At 34.3% G+C, this 14321-nt stretch overlaps 1 protein-coding gene across 1 annotated transcript; it reads right to left on the bottom strand.

The window, feature by feature from the left end:
* Positions 1-4008: 4008 nt before the first annotated feature.
* LOC11444076 (uncharacterized) lies at positions 4009-9753 on the bottom strand. The gene is made up of 5 exons (XM_003627697.4): positions 9591-9753; positions 8225-8611; positions 6229-6275; positions 5142-6125; positions 4009-4521 (listed from the first exon to the last, which is right to left on the bottom strand). The coding sequence occupies exons 2-4, from the start codon at positions 8532-8534 to the stop codon at positions 5160-5162; spliced, it is 1323 nt and encodes a 440-aa protein (XP_003627745.1). The 5' UTR covers positions 8535-8611; positions 9591-9753; the 3' UTR covers positions 4009-4521; positions 5142-5159.
* Positions 9754-14321: the final 4568 nt, after the last annotated feature.

A 14321-nucleotide genomic window follows, 5' to 3' on the forward strand; every position in this document is an offset into this window, starting at 1 on the left:
ATGTACTTACGAAACATATCCAAGATTTAGAACCAAGATGTATGTTTTTGCAGATGAAGTAGTCCTGCTTTGAGAGTCGAGGGAGAAATTGAATGGAAAGTTAGAGACTTGGAGACAAGCCTTAGAAGTGTATGACTTCCGCATGAGTAGAAGCAAGACAGAGTATATGGAATGTAACTTCAGCAAAAGACCTAGTAGAACTCATCCTCCTTTGCACATTAAGGCCTTGTTCTTTTATCTAGCCTGAAGCGGGCGATTCGATTACTCGAGATAATCGAAGTGAATACCGGACAACTTCCTTTAAATCGGCTGTTTTGAAGAAAAATAGGTTGCTGTAAAAGCAAGTAAGAGTGAGTGCACTACTAGGAGTGAGGCTTTGTTTAGGCTTTCACAAAAGATAAGAAAGCCAAACCCAGTCAACAAGACGAAAGGAAAAAAACACATCGAAAGGATAAGTAAGTGGACTCTCGGGGCTGGTACGTCTCAATGGTTGTTTTGGTAAGCAATTCTCTTCCCTCTGTTAAAGCTACTCGACATTCCGGAGTGAGCTTATTTCTACTTCGGTAATCGGTCTCGGAAACCAACCACTAACAGGAGGATGAGTTCTACCTTGAAGGTGAAAGAAGAAGATCATATCATACCCCAAGATACACGGTTTAAATATCTTGGGTCCATAGTAAAAATGACAAAGAAATAAAAGCAGATGTAAATCATCGTATTTAAGTTGGATGGTTGAAATGAAGAAGAGCCTCAAGTGTTTTATGTGATAAGAAAATATTGTTTAAGTTAAAAGGAAAATTCTATTGGACAACCGTAAGACCAACAATGTTGTATGGTACGGTACAGATTGTCGGGTGGTTAATAACTGTTGCGAATTCGTTAAAAATCACACCAATAAAATACTAGATGTGTGGAGAAAATTAATCGAGCAACCAAAACAACATGGTGACAGCTATAAACACAAGCAAAAGATAGAACAACAAAGGAGAAAGAGAGAGATTGAGAACACACGAAAATTTGTTTACCCAGTTCGGTCTACTGACCTACTCTGGGGAGAGCAACTCTCTGTTCCACTATAATGAGGGGTAACTTTATAAGAGATTCCAAAGGGTTACAAGAATCAGTTTCAAACCTAATTCTACCCAAAGTCCCGAATCTCTTCCTGTGACCAAGAGACTCAATCCTAATAGTGTTTTTTCAAGGTGAATCAATGGTGATTTAATCCCAACTATAATGTTTATTTCCAAAAAAAACTCTACAAACTCTAGTTTTGTTGTTGGCTTCTAAACCTTGTTTTTCTACTCTATCTCATATTTGAATTGATACAAGACATCCCTAAAAAATTTATCCCCGAGGCACAAGACAATGACACTCTTAGCCTTGTCCACCATCTCGGTCTTCTCCGCTTGTGACATGGTGACTGGTAACACACCTTCACCCTTCAACGTTTGTGCAAACTTTTGTTGTATCAAAACTGCTTCCATGCATCTTGACATTCCATAACCCAAAATTGTTACTTCCAGTGAACTTCTCAATATCCCACTTTGAACTCGTGGTACCTGATTATCAATTTGATCATTGGCCCACGGTGGGCGCCAATTGTTGTGAATTTGTTAAAAATCACACCAATCTAGTACTTGATGTTTGGAGCAAATTAATCAAGTAACCAAAACAACGTGGGTGACAGTTATAAACACAAGCAAAAGATAGAACAATCAAAGAAGAAAAAGAGAGAGAGCACACAAAAATTTGTTTACTCAATTCGGTCCAATACTGACTTACTCTGTGGGGAGAGAGAAGCTCTCCGTTCCATTATAATGATGAATACAAAAGATTCCAAAGGGTTACAAGAATCAGTTTCAAAACTAATTATACCCAAAGTCCCGAATCTCTTCCCGTGATTAAGAGTCTCAATCCTAATAGTGTTTCTCCAAGGTGAATCAATGGTGATTCAATCCCAATCCTAATGTTTGTTTCCAAGAGAAAACTCTACAAATTCTAGTTTTGTTGTTGACTTCTAAACCCTTGTTTTTCTACTCTCTCTCATATTTCAACTGATACAAGATCTGTTTTACAGAGAAATATAGCTCGTAAATTTGAAACTAATATCACGCTGAGGATACCTTCTTTTTTTCCTCCTTCAACGCAAAATATATTTGCATCAAATCTTCTTTCATGCGGTACAAAAATTTATTAACTATCCATAAATATATTTTCAACAACAATCTTCTAGAACCACAAAATATATTTAAAACAAATCTTTATATTTTTAGCAACAATCTTCTTCATCCATAAAATTTTGAGTCAATTTCAACAAGAACCAACACGAGAATCAGGTAAGCATAGCGGAGATGAGGATGTTACACTGGATGAGTGGTAATACTAGACGAGATATAATTAGGAATGACATCATTAAAGAGGGATTTGGGGTAGCACCTATAGTACAAAATATGGTAGAAAATAGACTTAATAGTTTCAACATGCTGAGAGAAAGCCTATAATTGTTGTAATAAGATAAGTAGATTGGATGGAGGAGAGCTAGATCAAAAGAGGTAGAGCAAGACCTAGAAAAACTATACTAGAAATTATTATGAAAGATTTAGTGGTTAATGAAAGTAAGGTTTATGAAAATATGGTTTGATCCAAACATAGTTTATGAAATTTTTTAGAGAGACTAAAACGAAAGTTGATATATTTATAGAGACTAAAAACATATTTAACCGAAAAACTAATACCCTTGTGGATGTAATTCTTGTGACTGGTGAGTAAGTCCAGAAGAATCTATATACTACCACAATCATAAACCAAAATAAATTGTATTATACCACAATCATAAATCGAAATATGAATGACTGCTTTTAAATAGATTGTATTATACCACGATCATAAATAAAAAACATGGGGCACAAAAATTCATCAGAGCTAGAATATGATAAGAATTGTCCAACACAAAAATCTCTAGAACTCAAACACAGTAATCCATCGGACAACAATTTTGAGCAGGAATTTATGGCCACAATGACCAGTTCTACAAATATAAACATTTTGTAGGGATTTTAGATACCAACATACTGGGGCAGCAAATATCATATGTATTTGAGTTTAATTCGTAATTATGCATATGAAAGTTCCATATTTAAGAGAAACAACTTCAAAATATGTAAGCAAATTTTGTGAAGGAATTAAACTATGTACTAGCATATACAATTTCGCATAGACGATAATGACGAAAAACAATTGCTACTATTGGACTTGTCTGAAAATTGCTCTTCTCCCATCAAAAATTGCTCACTTCCAACCAAACTTTCCAAAATACTCCCACGTAACTTAAGTCACGCAGGTGTTAAACCCAACGTGACTTAAGTCATGCTGGAATACAACCTACGTGATTTAAGTCACGTTCGGCACGTTCCAAACACCTACCTACGTGACTTAATTATATTAAAGTTATTGTTCATGTTGGACAAACCAGCCTTGAAGCATTATCCTTATTTTCAAAATGTGGGTGTGAAGATCCTACCTAAACTCTACTTTCTCATATCTTTCTTGCCAAGTATAAAGCCGTGTAATATTGATAATCTAAAAAATGATCTATAATATTTCAATAAACAATCTTGACAGGTGCAATACAAATTAATTAAAATTTGTATTAAAATTGATCACACTCGTCACTTTCTATAATTATCACATGAGAAATAATAAAGTAACAAGTTTTTAATAAAAAAGAATTAAAATATATATCACCTTTATTCCTCTGAGTCAACATATGCTCTTTTTTGGTCACTCAATAATAACAAGTAGAAAGGATATCTTTGTAAGTACTTTTTATTTGTTTTATCATGTCATGTCATATCATGATTGATTGATTGATTCATGGGAGCGTATTGTATAAGTTAGTTAATAATATTATTAGAAGAAACATATAAACGTGCACGGAACTCTAAAGTCACAACAAGCAAGCAATATCAGTGTAAGAAGTGTAAAAGTTGAAACTTTGAGGACTTGGTGATTCAACAAACAGTCAGCAAGCAACAAATGGTGTATTAAATAATGCAGATAATACAATCTGCTACCAAAATCACAAATCATTCTCACCAATAAATCATTGATCAGATACAAGGTTTTTCTGAAAATGTTATGCAACTAACTTAACCAAACTAATTGGTGTTGCCCAACACCAGATACAACCTAATTGGCATGTATGCTGAATTACATTAGTAGAACAATGGATAACAGAACATCATTTGGATACATGAATTATATCCATGCAATAAACAAATTGATCTGTACAAAACATATAAAGAACCTTGGTCTCTAAACACTATCTCTGTCTTCGTATATTTATCTTATCCTTCTGTATGTTTTACACTTTTCTTCTTTACAGAGTAACTTCAGTCTCTAATCCTTTTGAAATCACGCATTGGTGTACGCAGATGCTCAAAAATGAAAACTTTATGAATGACATCTTGCCCTTTCATCAGTCCTTATATCTGAGGTTGCTGAGATGAACAACAACGGAATCTGTTTTAAAAGGGAAAATAAACAATAACTAAGTCCAAAATAACAGCTGAGGATTTCTGGCAGTATAAGCTTATTTACATCAAACATTTGAACTTTGAAGCCGATAACAGGCTGCACCAATAACAAAAGCCAAAGAAATGTGGATGTGAAACAACCAATGATTTTGAACAAATTCACTGAGTGACTAGACAATTAAGCCGTCATATCCAACACTGTTCTTAAATCCAATGACCTTGCAGTGGCTGCACCGCACCATAGAGGATTGCCTTTTCCTCACATTGGACAAATTGATAGGGTATAGTCTTGAGTTTTTAGCTATAACTAGGAACCAAACAATTCAGCAAGGGGTCAGCAAGTTCGCCAATTATTTCCTAGTATTATCACATGAATTTTTGGAGGTCCCAACCAGAGCACTAGCTCACAGTTTTCATGGTGGTCTGACTTGGGTTAGGATTGGACATAACCACCAATTAGAAACAGAGAAAGAGTAAGAAATTCTGATTTTTAACCAAACATAATGTACAAAATATTATTCCAAACAAAAGTATGGAATATGACAACTTTAAGGATGCTATTGATAAACTTTACGAAAGCAACACAATAAATATAATGCAACTTACCAACAACCAAGAAGCAGTTTATTCCTTGCTAGACTTCGCCCAAAAAAAGCCCTTCTTTCGGGTTGGGTGATTATCTAACATGCTTTTGGAACCCTTTGAGCCAAATGAGAAATGTCTACTCAGAAAAGGTTTCCCAGAAGAGCTTCTTTTGCTAGAACTAGAGTCCATTCTAGGACCTTTATTTTGACGCCTTTTATCTTTAAACTGATCAAATACAACAGAATCATCATCATCATCGTCAATCTCATTATCCAAAATTTGGTTCCTTGATTTCTTATTTCTAGCTTTTGAATCCATTTCAGCTTTCATAGCTTTTTCAAACAATTTACGAGTTTGTTTCTCACCAAAAGTGCAAACTGGGCAAGCTGGATCATACTTGTTGATTTCAGGTGTTATACTCTCTAAACATTCGGCATGATAGACGTGTCCACAAATAAGAACAGAAACTACAGACAGGTCATTGTTTGCAATAATCTTTTGAGTGCTCCAAGAAGACTTTTCAGTTAAATGATTTGAGCAAACACCACATGTTTGCAAATCAACTGGAGAAGTTGAAAACCGGCTACTGAATCTAGCCAACCTATCACAATTAAAACCAAATGACTCGCTATCAACTGACCATCTTTCCATGTGAGGATTGCCCATCAGCTCAGTAAAGCCAGGCCTAGAACAATAATCTGAAGATCCCCCGCCAGAGTGCATACCATATTCATTGCTCCGTGAAGGAAACACCGGCCTTTCTTCAGATGCATAAAAGCTGCTAGGTGACTTAAATCCCATGATCCGGCTATCAGAAACTTGCCGTGATAACTGGAATCCTCTAGAATGGGAGGGCCACTTTGATGGTGTTGAGCTGGATGGAGGTAGGCGGCTTTGGGATGGCAGAGGAGATATTGACAACGAAGTAGAAGACAATGTAGGTGAAGTTTTTGTAGGAAATGGACAAGATATTGATGCTGCCGCTGATTCTTCCAATTCATTCACCTATATAGAGATTAATAAGCAGGAAATGTGCCCCAGAAATCAGATATGAACTACTTGCAAAAACTTAAAACACCACCAAATTCCTTTTCAGTTATAATATTACCTGTTCCATTCTCCCATCTATGGAAACATTCCTTGAAATAGATTGATCTGACATAAACATGAACACCATCAGATCTATAAACAAACCAGTTGAGTGAATCATAATTTACTAATGGATCAGTTAAATTTAAAACAAGGATGGTCTACTCTTTTTTTCTAGAGAAGTGCTAGCGACACTAACTCTAACACTCATTCCTCATTCTCTTATTTGGTGAAACTTATGTAGGATCCACAATTTGAAAATAGGTCCTACATAAAGTGGTGAGACCCACATGAGTTTCACCCAATAAGAGAGTGGGTGTTAGAGCAAGTGTTGAAGAAGAGAGTGTTGCTAGCACTCCTCTTTTTTTCTAATAGCAGCATTGCTGTCTCGTATTGGTGCAGGGGTTGCCAAGACAATAATTAATACAAACGAAGCCACATCAGGATACACAGTAATTACTTGGCCCTCAGATAAATATACACATTGACCTGAAAGTGTTTATTTTTTTTTTTTTTTGACTTTTTTAAAGGACTTAACATACACAATTTTCTCAAGTATGGACCTTCATCCAAGATTGTGTGTTTATGAGGGGAACTTCTATAATCATTTACCAAGTTTATTGCTCAAGACCAAAAGGAAATGTTGGGTGGACAGTCCTCTAGAAGAATTGCATAATAAGCTTGTTTTTCCCTATTGAGTGGGCATGGGGGATTTACAGAATAATTTCCATTCATATTTATTTGAGAGAATGTGATTTTTCAGGAAAATCCATGATGATAAGTGATAACTTTTCGTGCAAATGGGATTGTTAATTAGTCGTTCATTTTTTAAGACCATTTACCATCTAGCGATGTATATGCTTAAAAGATTTCCAATTCTGTTATATATTTTGTTAATCAAGTACTGGGCTACGAATTATGATGAACTAGAGAGAGAAACATAATAACTTATACAATGGTGCATATTCCACCCCAACCCAATGAAATAATAAAATCAGATTATCAAAGGCCAATCAAAATGGTTCAATAATCTATTCAAACACAGTTAAGCCTTTTGACAAACAAGCTTCCACAAAATGTTCTGTGTTTTGAATTTTATACTCAGGGTAACAAGCACTAGGGGGCTAAGGACCACTCATTATTTTTAATACTACAAGGGTTATGACTTATGAGCCTTGCTGCTGATTTAACAATGGGACACAATACCAATTTAGCTATTAATATTCATTGTGTTTCAATAGGCACAGACTAGACCGTGAAAGAAAAGAATGCCATAAAACACATTAAACTTGGAAATTTTCTAATATAAGAAGTTGTACCAAGCACTATATTATCTCCTCTTTGATATAAACCACAAGATTGAAGGAAAAACATTTTTATTTGCTGAGCTTTCAGAAAAAATAGCCCAGACAGATTTGATGTTTAACTTTAACAAAGATAACTTCGGAGACATGTTTATGTACCGATGGTCAATTGTTTCCTAAATAAAAGGAGCCAACTTGATGTTCCATTCATCTACGTTTTTTTATGTTGTATTGTGTATAGTAGCTGTAGTACAACAAAAACATTTATTTGCACTATGGAATTCATAGCAGTTCATTTCTCTTTTATTTTACAGTCCCATGATCTATCATATTTGAAATTTCCAGCTAAGTCGCTCAAGATTTACTGGTACAATAACATGACATAAAACGCCCAACTTGTTCCTTATATGGAATTACTATCATTCTAACCATATTTATTGCAATTTTTCTTGATGGCTGATTGTTTTATGAAAAAGAAAACAAACGATAGAACACATCACCATGTTTATATATTTAATATATCACAATGACTACTGCCATAGCTTCAATGTAGCAGTGTGATTATTATTTCATTCTACTCGATAAGTTACTGACTCATCTCATGAGACATGTGAAATAATAACTAGGAAAAGGAGAAAAAAAATTACTGCGAAAAACAAGTAGGTGTGTCATGGATAGTTAAAATGAGAGAGTTGATTCAATGAAAATTACCAGAAAATGATTTTGTATGTTGAGCAGTTCCTTCAGAGATTGGGGACTTTTGCCATCTATTCCTTTGATAACTCTGCAACGGGCTTCCATCCTCGGATACATGTGATTCATTTTTATTCTCCAATCTGTCATTGCTGCTAACACCGTCAGAAAACCAATTTATAGAAGTATCTTCTCCAGCTACACGGCTTCTATGATCCCATCGCAAGCTCCATGTTGGGGAACACCGAGCATTCCTATGCCAGACTTCACTGGTTGGTCCACTTTGAATAGTTTTATCTCTGGCTGAAACACAACACGCAGCGCCCATTCTGAAATTGAAAATAGTATTTAGCTTCTAACACAACCGCCAAAAACACCCATTCACCAGTGAGCACCACTCTCTTCCTGAAACAGATGAAAAAGTCATATCATCAATTGCAATAATCTATCTATAATGTGACAGCCAAAACATAATTAAAAACAAAAGTAAAGACCTAATTTGATTCCTCACAATTTTATCACGGTCCAATTTAATCCTTGACAAAATAAAACTCAAATTAGTCTCAGACATTTTAATACGAAACACAAATTAGTCACTGATTCATTATAACTGATTTGTTCACGATATAAAAAATGTCAGGGACTCCTTTGGTAGTACTTTTTGACGATGACTAAATTGGGACGTGAGAAAATTGAGTAGGACCAAATTGGGTCTTCACTCTAAAAACAATTACAATAATTTTTCAACCAGAAAAGTGAACACAATAGTAATAAAAGAGTATGGAATAAAGTGTAAGGCAAATAAATTTAAGAAATAACAATAACTACTTAGGGGCCTGTTTGGATTAGCTTATTTTATTCACTAGCATATGTACTTGTGAGACTGTATAGGAGAAGTTATGAAGACAACTTATGAAATGTTCAACATAAGTTGTTTCCAGCTTATTTAAACAAGCTCTTCAAGATAGCTTAATAAAACAGCTTATAGCTTATTATAAATTACTTATGATATAAGCTGCAAATTAATATGTTTCTTACCAACTCAAATCACCAGAAAAATGAACTATCAAAGAAAATCGAATAAAATTGGCTCCAAATAAAAAAGCTAAAAATTAAATTGGCAATATTTATTAAAATGAAATTGTGAATATGATCCAATCTCAAAAATCTGATGAAACATCGAATAGTTGGATACACACACACACACACACACACTCAAAAAGTCATGCGAAAAAACCGGGATTGTCAGTAAAAATCATCGAATTTGAATAACACAAATAATAACGCATCATTTAAAATTAAAATAAAAATGAAAATGAAAAAATCAAATAAATAATACAGTTACGAATAAGAACTAGAGAGAGAGAGAGAGTGAATAGCGTACCTTAGACGAAAACAAGGGGAGAGAGAGAGAGGGGGGGGGGGGGTTCTTTACTTCAGTTGTTGTAAAGGAATTTCTAGAGAGAGAGAGAGAGAAGAGGGAAAGAAGAGAAAGATAAAAGAGAAAATGGAGCGGCGCCGTCTATTTTGACGCAGTTACTTTCTCTCATGTGATGTCATAGTCACGGCGTTTAAATGTATTCGTGGTTTTCTGGGAATTTTATGTCATAGAATAGAATGCCACATCTTACTATCTTAGTTATTTATGAACTCCCTCCAATTTTTTTTTTTAATTTTTTTTTGAAGGATCTCACTCCAATCTTTATTTATAAAAAAAAAAAAATTCAAAAAATTAATCATAATTATATGAAAATATCACACTTTTACAACTATTTTAAGCTGCCGTTATTAAGCTTTTGTTGACTAATGTCTCTAACACCGGTTAGCGGTACTTTTTTTTGGGTACCATTTTACAACTTTATATAAATGTGTATTTGTAGAAATATTTAAAAAGTTACGATAGTTAATGATTAGATTGATTTTAATGTAAAAAATAATCGAGATTACCCTAGTAAAATGTAGGTTTAATTGAAAATTGGATTAATCGTTGAAATAATTCTTATAATATATGTGAAGTCTAAAAATAGTTTTTTATAAATAAAAATGTATTATACTGTTATAATATGAGATTCTTCTTAGTTTGGATCTCCAATAGCTTAGTCACGCACGGGGGGCTAATCATGCAGGAAATCTTGCACCATGGTTACTGCAACGTGGATTTTTATATAATAGAAAGCCGCCTCCCTCGGGAAAAAAACTAGCCGCCTCTTTATCCCTCAAATCTTCAAGATGTAGATCCTTATGACGGTGGTGCGATGAGGCACGGCCTCCGCATCACTCACCTCCGACAACCGTTGCACTGGTGGCATTGCGAGGTTGTAGCAACAGTTCACAGTTCTGACTCTGAGCTATTCCCCCGGCATTTGGGTTTCATGGAGGTGTGGGTTTTCAGTTCATGGTGGTTTTCGTGGTTGTTGGTGTTGATTTCGCAGTGGTGGCTTGTGGTGGAAGTTTATAGATCCGAACTTGGATCCAGATCTAGATCCATATTTGTGGTGGATGTTGAGAAAGATAGGTGGTGGTTGTGTTCTTTGTGTGGTGGTATCTGTTTGGTGATGAGTATGCGTGTAGGCCATTTATTTGGTGAAGGAGGGGTTTTGTTAGGTGATGTTGGAGTGAAGGTGCTTTTATGGGTAGAAGTTGTAGTTTTCCAACTATTGTTTGGCTTTTCTTTTCAACAGCTTCGTGGGATACATGATTGTATTGTGATGTTGATTTGGTGGACCGGTGGTGAGAAGAAACAGGTTTTAGGTTGTGTGTATGGTGGCGGTTTTGTGGTGTGTGGTGGCGGTGATGCAGTAGGAAGACAGAGCATTAGAATCGTTTCTTACGGTTGTTTTTGGTGATGTTTAAACGGTTGCAAAATGGGTGGTGGCCAATGGGAGGGTTAGCGAGGTTATTGGTGTTTGCGTGATACGATGGAGTTAGCTGGGGTTTTTGGAGTGTGGTTTTTGCGTGGTGGTATGGATGAGGTAGGCTTGAATAATCTAGTTTCGGATTTTGTGGCAGCTTGTGAGAATGTTTGAGGGATTTGGTACAACTTTTGTTTATGTTGTTGTGCGGTGGTTTGCCTTCGATCTTGGTGTTTCCTTTTACTGTTTTTGAATATAGTCCTTTGTTAGGTGATGTTTCATGTGGGTTTTGAGATTTTGTCTTAGATGCACGTGTTTATGGGTTTACAATTGGTCATTGGGGGCTCCCCATCTATCATTTGTATGTTGTTATTTTACAAATCCTGACCTAGCACCTCTTGTGCTGATTAGGACTCATTGCGATTTTAATAAATTTGATTTTAACTTCTTAAAACAAAAACATGGATTTTTATATAAAAAAATAATTGTTATTTTTTCCTTAAAAATAATTTTTGCGAACATTAATTGAGAAACTAAATGAATCATTTTACCCTGTAGACATAAAGTTCAGGAAAATAGCCTAAATGTCCATTTTATATTTTATTTTATTTTGGCAGGCTTATTTAGGACGTTAAAATAAGGTCTCCCACATAAAATTAGAATTTTTCAACAAGAAACGGATAAACTATGGATTTTTAAAGAGCCATAAACTTAAAATTCAAAACAACATAAAACTCGACTTGGAAATTAAATTTTGAGTGTTTTTTATTGTTGCAAAGATTATAGAAGTTTTATAACATTTTAAAGATATAATGATTTGTTTTGATTTTTCAACCAAAACGTGTAAAATCACAATTTTTTTCGAGTAAGCATATAGTCACGAGTTAAATTTCATCCCCAATTTTGCATGCAAGTTTAGAATATCATAAAAATTCATAACTTTTTTGTTTAGCCACCACAAAATTTTGGAGTGTTTAAACGAGAAACGAATTAATTATGAATTTTCGTTCCATATAATTAAGAATTTCTTAAAATTCATAATTAATTATCTCCTTTTTTGAAAATCCCATAATTTCGTGATGGGGTTTCTTATGATGTTTTAAACATGACCGGAAAAATCATACCCAACTCCAAAAGAGCCATAGAAAACAAAAAGAGTTCACCACCCAGGCTCACAACAACACAAAATCCAAAAAGACATGCCCACATAACACCTAAAAAAATCCGCCACCACTTTCACCAATCAATTAGCCTACTCGACCTTCTTTAAGATTCCATTGCAACATCTTTGTGGCGCTCTTTAGAGCAGCCACTTAACCCCCAATTCGTCGAGAATCCATAGACAACAAACCCCGACAGATTCAGCGGCAAAGAAACTATAAGAAACCCAAATCTTGAATCTAGAAAACGATAAGATTTAAGATCTTTAAAACAAAATCACAACAGATCAAAAAATGGGCCAGATGAGAAAGATAGACCCTCATAAGCGAACAACAAGCACATTCCCAAATCCACATAAGTGGAGCTAAGATTATAGAAGATACGAACTTGCTCAAACTTGCGACTACCTACGAAGGCAAAGATGACACGAGTAGAAGCAAATCAACATGAATAAAATACAATCATTCAATACTCGACTCAAATGAGACTAAATTTGTCGAAGAAGGGGTACCAATTGTGAGAAGATCTCGTTGAACCGAGGCAATGCCGTTCGTTGAGAGAGCTACCCTGATTGGGGTTTAGGAGTGGTGGCACACCACTTTCACGGAGACGTGTGCACGACCATCAACTTAAATGGTGGTATCTCACATACATGTGGATAGTCAAAATTGTAGTTAATTATGAACTCCTTTTACGTTGAAATATGCGATCTCATCCCTTGAGAGGTAAAAAAACTAGTGTAAATTATACTCCCTTGATCCTTTTATAATAACTTGAATGATGTTGTAGTTGTTTTAAACAAGGGTTATAATCATGTGTTATGGCTTAAATCAATTCCGCTTAAAGTAAACATTTTTGTCTGGCATTTTTTTCTGAATCGAATTTCAACAAAGGATAACTTGTTTAGGCGACATATTTTGGTTAATACTGATATTCATTGTTTGCTAATTATGGTAATTCGGAAGATAGAGATCATCTATTTATTTTTTAACCGTGACTTGTTTGGTCGGCCATGTCCTCTGATTTATGGTTGGCTAGGTATATCAACGACTCTTCATTTCAGTTCGGTGGACTAGGGGGGGTTTCCAAAAATTCTCACATGGCTTTTAGTACTATTTGGATCTGTGTGCTTTTCATCATATGGAAGGAGCAAAATGGAAGAATTTTTCATCACAAGGAAGATCTTCTTCATTCTTTATCCGAAAGGTGAAACTCCAAACTTTTTGGTGGTTAAAATTGTATTATGTCTTGTACGATTTTAACTACTTAATTTGGAGGTTGAATCTTTTATCGTGCTTAAAGGTTGTTTCTTAATTTATGTCCTCGGACTATAACCGGTAGTACCTTTGATTGTATTGTGAATTTCTTGGATTATTAAGTTTCTCTGATACACCTTATACTAAAAAGACTTATTTTGGTTTATTAATATATTTTCTTAGCCTTTAAAAAAAAACATATCCAATTAGACATTTTTTATCGTAACAAAAGTAATTTTGATTTTTATATGAATTTAAACTCTTATCTAATCGCCATCATGAAATAAAGGAATATGTTAGCAAAAATAAAATAATGGGTTAATTTTTTTTGAAAAAGCCAAAAAAAAAAAAAAAAGGGTTAATAAGTAAATAGTTCCTATAAATATCTAAAATTTTAGTTTATACAGGAATAATCAGACTTATTAATTTCTATACCATTTTTTTTTTGGACATTTTTAAGGATAAAAAATGTTGATAAAAATTTTTAAGACTAAAAATGCAAATGGAAATTTTTTAAATAAACTAAAAATGATGACGGAAAATGTTACAAAAATCAAAAGTACGATTTTTTTTTTTAGAAACTAAAAAATGAAGTTTAGATCTTTTTTTTTTTTCAAGAAAATTTAGAATATTTATTAATTCCATTTATTTAATTAAACCAAAAATAGAATACATGAATATTGTGAAGCCGACATAAAAGAGACTTTTTAATCATAATCGACTGTTTCTTTGTCAAGTTTTGTCGTGTAATATGGATAAGAAATAAGAAATAGAGAAACAGAAGTTAGAAAATGATTGGTAGGAATTAGACAACACAACACTAACAAGTGAGACGTTTGAATTGTT

The sequence above is a fragment of the Medicago truncatula genome, chromosome 8 (assembly GCF_003473485.1).
Source record: "Medicago truncatula cultivar Jemalong A17 chromosome 8, MtrunA17r5.0-ANR, whole genome shotgun sequence".
Classification (NCBI taxonomy): Eukaryota; Viridiplantae; Streptophyta; class Magnoliopsida; order Fabales; family Fabaceae; genus Medicago; species Medicago truncatula.